This window comes from Echinops telfairi, unplaced genomic scaffold (genome assembly GCF_000313985.2).
Source record: "Echinops telfairi isolate 266 unplaced genomic scaffold, ASM31398v2 ScPeMD7_2;HRSCAF=8, whole genome shotgun sequence".
NCBI classification, from domain to species: domain Eukaryota; kingdom Metazoa; phylum Chordata; class Mammalia; order Afrosoricida; family Tenrecidae; genus Echinops; species Echinops telfairi.
This window is the reverse complement of record NW_022103898.1, coordinates 8,570,088-8,578,686: the sequence shown is the minus strand read 5'-3', so window position 1 is coordinate 8,578,686 and position 8,599 is coordinate 8,570,088. Positions and strand designations below refer to the sequence as shown.

General features: G+C 49.2%; 1 protein-coding gene across 1 annotated transcript in view; it reads left to right on the top strand.

Annotated features, from left to right (window-relative positions):
- The window catches only part of FAM227A (family with sequence similarity 227 member A), a 75,000-nt gene extending 68,480 nt beyond the window's left edge, over nt 1-6,520 (top strand). Inside the window, exons 19-21 of the mRNA XM_045290882.1 lie at nt 3,592-3,730; nt 4,714-4,819; nt 5,842-6,520. Of these exons, the coding sequence (XP_045146817.1) occupies nt 3,592-3,730; nt 4,714-4,782 (208 nt within the window). The 3' untranslated portion in view covers nt 4,783-4,819; nt 5,842-6,520. The remainder of the gene's footprint in view (nt 1-3,591; nt 3,731-4,713; nt 4,820-5,841) is intronic.
- Nucleotides 6,521-8,599: the final 2,079 nt, after the last annotated feature.

The following is an 8,599-nucleotide window of genomic DNA, read 5'->3' as shown; positions in this document are numbered from 1 at the left end:
GGTTGACAAAGTCCATGAGTCTGCTGTTGGCTTTTGTTATCTCCTCCCTAAGCTCTTATATTTTCCTTTGATGTAAGGTCTTTATCTCCTCTATCATTTCATCCTTTACTGTATTGTTTCCCTCATATTCTGTATGACCTGAAAATTTCTTTCTGTGGCAGATTAATGTCTGCTTCCTCTATACACGTTGTTAGGTTCAGGACATCTTCTGCCATTGCCTTTTGTCTCTCTTGTTTTTTCATTGAGGTCGTTGAGGCTGGTTGCTCTTTGTGCTGCATTGTTTTCGAGGAGCCCGGGGCCATTATCCAGGGAGTTGAAGAGCACTGGGCTCTTTCTGGGAGACTTGTAGGAATGCTTCTTCGAACTGCCTGCAGCTAATTGCACTATGGAATTGGCCTACCACTTTATCCTCCTGTGGCTTCACTCTTTCCTTAGTCAACCAGTATTCTGTAATTTGGAGGGCAAGTTGGATGGTCTTCTCAGGGCATGGTGGTTGTGGACCTGTGAGGATGGTGTTGCACTGGGTGATCTCACAAGAAGCCATGATGGTGTGGCCCACAGCAGCTGGGGGGACCGCAGAGGGTGTGCAAGAGTGCCTGCTTCAATGGAAGTGCCACATAAGGCAGGATGAAGGCGGGCATGTTAAGCGCTGCAGAGGACAGGTGAGTGGAATTTCCCCCGGAGGAAGGTTGGCGGGCTTTCCTCAGCCTCAGGTTATGCTGCAGAGTGTGGAGATCTCCCAGTTGGATGGAGGGCAGGTGTAAATGCCCTAGGTTAAGGAGAGTGGCCTGGAAGTCAGTGGTGGCATGTGAGCTAAAAGAGAAGAGAAAAAGAAAAAGAAAAAAAATCCCGCTGAGACTGTGGGGGAAAAGAGAGAAGAGAGAGAAACAAAAGTTCCAATATAGCTGAGCCCAGATCCTTGACGGTGGGGCTAGAGTGGTTTAAACCCTGCCTCAAGGCTGTTCTTTGTCCAAGCCCCTTGTTGTAGCCACTGTGTCAACCCATCTTGTTGAGGGCCTTCCTCTTTTTTGCTGCCCCTCTACTTTTACCAATCATGATGTCCCTCTCTGGGAACTGGTCTCTCCTGACACTGTGTTCAAAGTGTGTTAGAGCCCTGCCGTCCTTGCCTGCAAGGAGCACTCTGGCCGTATTTCTTCCCAGACAGATGGGTTTATCCTCTAGCAGCCCACGGTGCTCTCAATGTTCTTCACCAGTGCCACAATTCAAATGCATCAGTTCTGCTCCAGTCTTCCTTATTCAGCGTCCAGCTTTTGTATGTACATGAGGCAACATGCAGAGAATGCCATGGCTTGAGGAACCTTGGTAGTGCAGTGTTTAAGCACTCACTGCTAACGGGAGGGTCAGTGGTTCAAATGCACCCACCGCTCTGTGGGGGAAAGACGTGGCAGTCTGTTTCTTTAGATTGACAGCCTTGGAAACCCTGTGGGGTGGGTCTAGTCTGTCATAACATCTCTGGGAGACGGAATAGACTCGATGGCAGTGGTAAGACATATCTAGGTTTCAGTGTCTCAAGAACGATAAGACTGAAAATAGTGTCGAAGAATTATCTCCACGTTTTTCGGTTAGTAAATGCAGTCATGTAACATCAAGTCAGTTCCAACTCCTAACCCTACAAAAGACCAAGACACTGCCTGGTATTGCACCATCCTCACAATAGTTATGCTTCAACCCATTGTTGAAGCCACTGTGGCAATCCATCTCATTCAGGGTCTTTCTCGTTCCCACTTCCACTTGACAAAGGAGCTCTGGTGGTGGAGTAGTTCTGCTTTGGGTTGTTAAGGTCAGCAGTTCAAAGCCACCAGCTGCTCTGTGGGAGAAACATGGGGCTTCCTACTCCTGTAAAGAGTTACAGCCTTGGAAACTCGCAGGGCCGGTTCTCCCCTTTCTTGTAGGGTCGCTGTGAGTCAGCACTGACACAATGGCAGTGAATGTTCCACTTTACCAAGCATGGCCTTCTTTTCCATGACGTTCTGGTCTCTCCTGATAACATGTCCGAAGTACAGGAAACGAGTGTTATCATCCTTGATTCTAAGGAGCATTCCGACTGTACTTCTTCCCAAGACAGATCTGTGTGTTCTTTGGGCAGTCCGTGGTACTTTCACTATTCCTCGCCAGCACCATAATTTACATATGCATCTATTCTACTCCAGGGAAGAAGACTTGAAAAAGCCATAGCAGAAGAGGAGAATATTGTGTCAGTGCATTTTTTCCTTTGCATTGGGAAAGGATGCCCCTTGGAGGCATGACCATGGGTTTAAGCCAAGTCCGGTGCTGGTGTTCAAACACCAGTCTTTTTGTTGTGGTGGCTGAGAAGTGTCTGATGGAAGTTTGTGCTAGCATCTCAAGCTACTTGAACATATGCTTATTGCTCTTTTGAATGCTTGTAGCCTACTTCTCCTTGAAGTAAGCATCTACTCCTGCTTCAGAAGCCAGCTGGCCTATTTCCTCTTCTGGAGGTCTTTCTTTGACCCCCAGCTCCGTGTTCCCATGGAGTCTCCGGACTGTCTCTGAACACACTCCACTGAAAGCTTTTTCTCTAATGGCAGCAACAGTTGACATTTACTGAACATCTACTGTAGACCAGGCACTGTTCTATGTCATAAGCTGTGGTAACTCAGTCCTCACTCCAACCCTAGGCTCTCTGATCACTAAGCTAAATAACTGCCCACGGCCACCGAGCAAATGGAAGTATTGAACTTGAATTCAGCTCACATTTGAAGCTCATGCTTCAGCTTTCCCTCAGAATGTGGAATCCCTCATCTCACCCCCTACTTCAAGTGTACAGGCATTCCCCGGAGAACGAATGGTGAGAGCCCTTCCTAACAGCGTCTTTTAGAACTTGTAAATTGGTCAGAACAAAAGCACACAGTCTTAGTTGGCCTTTTGTGCAAGAAAAATCTTGAAGCCATTTCCAGGATTTCAAAGTTGCAGGGGCAGCAGGCGGAGGTGATTGGGATGCAGCATCAGCTGTGAGTTGCAGTTGGTCTAGTCCTTTCAAAGGGAGGGCACATTACACAGCATGAAAGGGCAAAGAGGGGTTGTCCGTGTGCCTGACATTTGTGGGCTGGGGGCGGCCTGCACAGCTCTTGAATTCGGGAACTCTGTCTGACTCCTCTCTGTGTGCTGAGGCCAATAAGACACCTGGCAGGTGCTCAGCAAGGGCCCAGTGACTGTGCCACTGCTGTGTGTTCATTCAGCTCTCTGCGTCGGCTGATTGCTTTTGACAGCTGTAATGAATGAATTTGTAAATATTTGCCTCCCTGGATCTATGAAGGGGGGCCCTGGGTGGCACAAACAGTTCAGGGCTCGCCTGCTAGTGGAAAGGTTGACGGTTCAAAGCTAGCCAGAGGCTCCTTGGAAGAAAGGCCTGGAGATCTGTTTCCAACAGGTCACAGCCTTGAGCCAGAGTTTATGCTGTGCACTCATAGGGGGTGCCAGAAGGCAGGCAACAACAGCATCTGAAGATGTGGCGAGGGGAGCCCACCGAAGAGATTACACTGATTTGTCTCATCTTTTTCTGTGTCTGCGCACGTGTGTGTGTGTGTGTGTGTGTGTGGTTTCTCTCCCCAGAGAGGTGGAGAAGATCAATCAGAAAGCTGCAGAGCAAAAGAAAATAAACCACAGATGTGTGCCCCCATCAACCTTCACGGATGAATATGTTGACTGGAAAGTCAAAGGAAGCCATTGCAGAGCCAGAATGTCTGTTAAGGTGCGTTCAAGGTCAAAGACGGGTGGGGTGGAAGCAACTCCACACGGGGACAGCTTACAAATTCCTAATACAGAAACCGACAACGGTTCATCTAAAGCCCAGATGAGAACTTGGGCAGAGAGCCAAAATTAGAGGTCAAGAAGCCATGTGGGAGTAGGTGTCTGCGCTTGACCGACCTGAGGTGACTACAGAAGCAGATACCTATCCTTTATCTTGGAGGTGGGCTATCTACAGTATAAAAGTTCTTCATTGCCAGGGGGCGTTGAGTCTTTTTTTTTTTTTTTTTTCTGAAAAAGTGGAAGTAGGTCATATAAGTTTGGGGATCTATGTCCTAAAACAGTGGTTCTCAACCTTCCTAATGCCGCGACCCTTTAATACAGTTCCTCGTGTTGTGGTGACCCCCCCAACCATAACATTATTTTGGTTGCTACTTTATCACTGTCATTTTGCTATTGTTATGAATCGAGCGACCCCTGTGAAAGGGTCGTTCGTCGATCCCCAAAGGGGTCAGGACCCACAGGTTGAGAACCACTGGTCTAGAGAGCTAGCCACACAAAGAGAACATTCTATCGGGTCTCACAGGCCATGAGTTGGAACTTGAAGAAGAACAGAAAACAAGCCAGTTGCTGTTGAATGGACTCTCACTCACGGCCAGGCAGCGTGTCCCTGTACAGCTGTGGTCCAGTTTCCAGTTGTTGATTTTTCAGAAGTCGACCACCAGGCATTGCTTCCAAGGCCCCCTCAGGGTGGGCGCAAGCCTCTACCTATTTCCCTTCCAAAGGGAACAAAATGGGAAATGGTCTTTTTGTCTGGTAGGCAAGGTGGCGAGTCCCAGCCAATGCTATTGATCGGCTTGTAAACTCTTCCTTCCCTGCACCTATCAGGAGTCCAGTGACAGGTGGAAAAACCTGACTGAATTTTTGAACCCATCTTTGTTCCTGTCTCTACTAAAAAAAATTTTTTTTGTTTTTAAATCCCTACAGGTGCAAAAGGAATGGAGAAGAAATCAACCTAGATTGTCCAGTCCCTTCCCTCAACCTTTAAAGCCTTGAGAAGCATCGAACGATTTCTACAGACACTCCTGTGTTGGTGAGGAAGGATGGCAATGCTGTTTAGCTGTCGGGTGGTCAGAAGGCACCTGCCCCTGCGCCATCCTCATGAGTGTTCTTAGGCTTGAACCCTTCATTACAGCCACCGTGTCCTTTCATCTTGCCCAGGGCATTCCTTTTGTTTCTCACTGCCCCTTTGCCAAGCACGATGCCCCTCTCCAGGGGCGGGTCTCTCCCAACACGTCCAAAGTAACGTGAGACGGCGTCTCACCATCTTTCCCTCTCAGGAGCGTGCTGACTGTCCTTCCAGAACAGATTTGTTGGTTCTTTTGGCAGCCCATGGTCCTTTGACGATTCCGCGCCAGCACTAGACTCCACAGGCACCGAATGACAACAGCAGGAAAGGAACAGGGCGGCCCACGGCTGCCGACCACGCGCTGTCTGTTCCCAGAGTCGGGAAGGAACTGCGTTGTGGTTTTTCCCAGGCTGAGGGAAAAGCAAGCGTGAGGAGGAGCCTTGTCCTTGGGTCACCACGTTTCTGCATACCTCGACTCTCTCACTCACTCAATGGACTTTAAATATGATCCAGAATCATCCCGATTTACAATAGGACCATGGTGACCACCGCTTATTGGCTCTCCGCTCTGAGCTGAGCATGAGGGAAGCGCGTTACAAAGATGACCTGGTGGGGCTTTCGGCCAGCTCAACCAGGCAGGGATTGTTGTGGTCCCGTGTGGCCGATTCTGACCCGTGTGGCCACCCGGGTGGCCAAGAACCACCCCATAGGTTCTGTGGGTTTGTTTTATTTTTTTAATGTGAAGACCTCGATCTTGATTTTTTTAAGTCATTTTATTGATCTTGATGTTTTTTAATAGCAATGGGTTCATAAATATTTGTCCCTCTGTGATTGACTGACTTCGCTCAGCAAGGTGTTGTTGTTACGTGCCATTGAGCTGGTTCCAACCCTGAGCAACCCTGAGCACAACAGAACGGTCCTGTGCTGCGCTTACCACTGGCCCCATGTTTGAGCCTGGTTCTGACTGTGTCTTTATGCCTCTTCAGCCCCTGTACCCCCAGAGAGGAGACGGACACCAAGAAGTCAAAAAGCCTTCTTCTTGGACCTCTTGTCTTCAAGCATACCTGAAGGGAACCTGGCCCAGAATAGGAGAAGGCTTCTAGAGGAGGCCTGTGTGCAGTATTGAATGCCATCTCGTGGAGAAACAGCACAGCGAAACGAGAAAGGCATGTTGCAAGGAGAGACCCCTTCAATCATTTCCAGGCCAGAGGACAAAGCCTGGGAAAGTTCACTCTTGCCCTGGGCCAAAGGCTGTGCTGCAAATAGGAATTAAGACCCTTCATTCACGCATTAACTGATTCTTTCATTCAGTTGGCTGTTAACAATAACCCGGTGGAACACACAGCATTATGGAACACACAGCATTATCCTGCGCTGCTGCCGAGTCGACTCTGACTCTTTGTGACCCCGTAGGACAGAGTAGAACTGCTTCATAGGGTGTACAAGACAATCTTGACGATAGCAGACAGCTTTATCTCTCTCCGACAGAGTGGCTGCTGGGTTTGAACACTGACCTTGCAGTTAGCAGCCCAATGCTTAACTTACTGTGCCACCAGGGTTCTTGACAACATCATAGGATAACCTAATAGTAGTCATCATAAGAGATGCCATTTCCCATCTCTAGACAACTGGACATACCTTGCAGAGGAGTAGTGGGGAGATGAGTCACTTAGGGTACAGTATAGCAATAATAAAACCCACAACCTTCCTCTGGTTCTTAAACGCTTCCTCCCACCAACTACCAGGACCCCAATTTTGCCTTGCAGACCTGGTTAGACCAGAGAATGCACAGCGGTACAGATGGGAATCGGAAACACAGGGAATCTAGGATAGATGAACCCCTCAGGACCAGGGGTGACAGTGGCGATACCAGGAGGGAAAGGGGGTGTAGAAAGGGGGAATGGATCACAGGGAGCTACATATAAATTCCTCTCTGGGGGACAGGCAGCAGAGGGGTGGGTGAAGGGAGACGCCGGACAGTGTAATATAAGATACAATAATAATTTATAAATTATCAAGGGTGCATGGGGGAGAAGGGAGGAGGAAAGGAAGGGGAGGGGGAAAAAGGAAAATGAGCTGATTCCGGGAATCCAAGAGGAAAGCGAATTTTGGGAATAATGAGGGCAACAAATGTATAGATGTGCTTTACACAATTGATCTATGTATTGTGATGAATTGTATGAGCCCCAATAAATTAATTTTTTAAAAAAGATGCCATTTATGGGGGGGCTTATTCTTGGTTTGCGTTTACTATGTGCTGGGTATTCTGGGAAAGCCTTCTTAGATGTAATCTCCTCTAACCCTCCTGTCCACCCCACTCTCCACCTGAGTGGGTATTCCTGCCTCTCACTGGAAGGACGTGGGCCTTACAGAAGGCGGGCGAGCCTTCCGTGCCGCCCCTCCTCAAGACCTGTGGTTCCAGAGGTGAGTAAAGACTTGGCCCCAGACTCTAAAGAGAGAGCAGAATGTGTGCACCAATGAACATATTAGTACTTGGATGGAAAGCTGAGGGAGGTGAAGCCAGTCTTCCCAGGAGCCCTAGGAGAGAAAGAGACCTTACTGAGGCAGGGGACACCAGAAAGATGTTGACTTGTGTCTCATTGAGCAAACTGTGGCTAGCATTCCAGAGAATGGGAATTCAGGAGCAGCCCACTGTGCTCACATGGAATGGCGCATAGACCTAGAAGCACTTGTTCGAAAAACCAGGAAAGGCGTGCGGCAGGGTTGTATCTTTTCACCATACTCCTTCAATCTGTGTGCTGAGCAAGTAATCCAAGAAATTAGGCTTTACGAAGACGCACGTGGCCATCGGGATTGAGTTCGTTTCACTAACAACCTGCGACACGCAGGTTTCACCGCTTGCTTGCTGGAAGTGAGGACTGGAGGCACTTGCTGAGGAGGGTTCAAGGCTGGCTGTAGCCTTTAGTAGGGGTCACAACTCAATGTAAAGAAAAGATTCTTCACGATGTCGTGATCCATGGAAAAAATATTGAAGTTGACAAGGCTTTCGTTTTATTTGACCTGCCGTCATCCACACTCAGGGAAGCAGCAGTCAAGAAAACAAACGGCATGTCACACTGGGCAAATCTGCCACCAGGAGGTCACTTTGTGGACAAAGGTGCCCCTGGCGCAAGCCAAGGTCGCCTCACATGCGCGGGAGAACTAGATAATGCGTCAGGAATTCTGGAGAACTGTTGCTTTTGTATCACGGAATTAGCAAAGAATGTGGACTACAGCAGGGACTGCCAGAAGCCCCAACAAACCTCTGTTGGAGGAAGCGCAGCCAGAACGCTCCTCCGAAGCGAGGATGTGGAGACGCTTCCTCACATCCTGGAAACCGTCTCTGGGAAGGGCCACCCTGCTTGGTAAGGTAGAGGGGCCGTGAAAAAGAGGAAGCCCCTCCCCGAGATGGATGGGCACGGGGACTGCACCGATGGGCTCAAACGCAGCAACGTGTGTGAAGGCGGCGTGGGGTTGAGCAGCAGTTGGGATTGGTGTCCCGGGGTCCTTAAGCGTCAGAATTGCCTTCATGGCACCTGACCACAACCATCGGGCCAAGCCAAGAGGGGGGAAATATCGGTGGTTCTTTAACACCTGGATAAGTGCCTCCCACGGACGTGTATCCTCCAATGGACGTGCAACTCTAGGTGGCCCCTTGGGAAAGAGAACGAGGGTTCTAGGGAAGGAGCTCGTGTTTGGGTGCCATCATGTTCGGAGCTTTGCATCCCTGCCCTGCCCAGTACA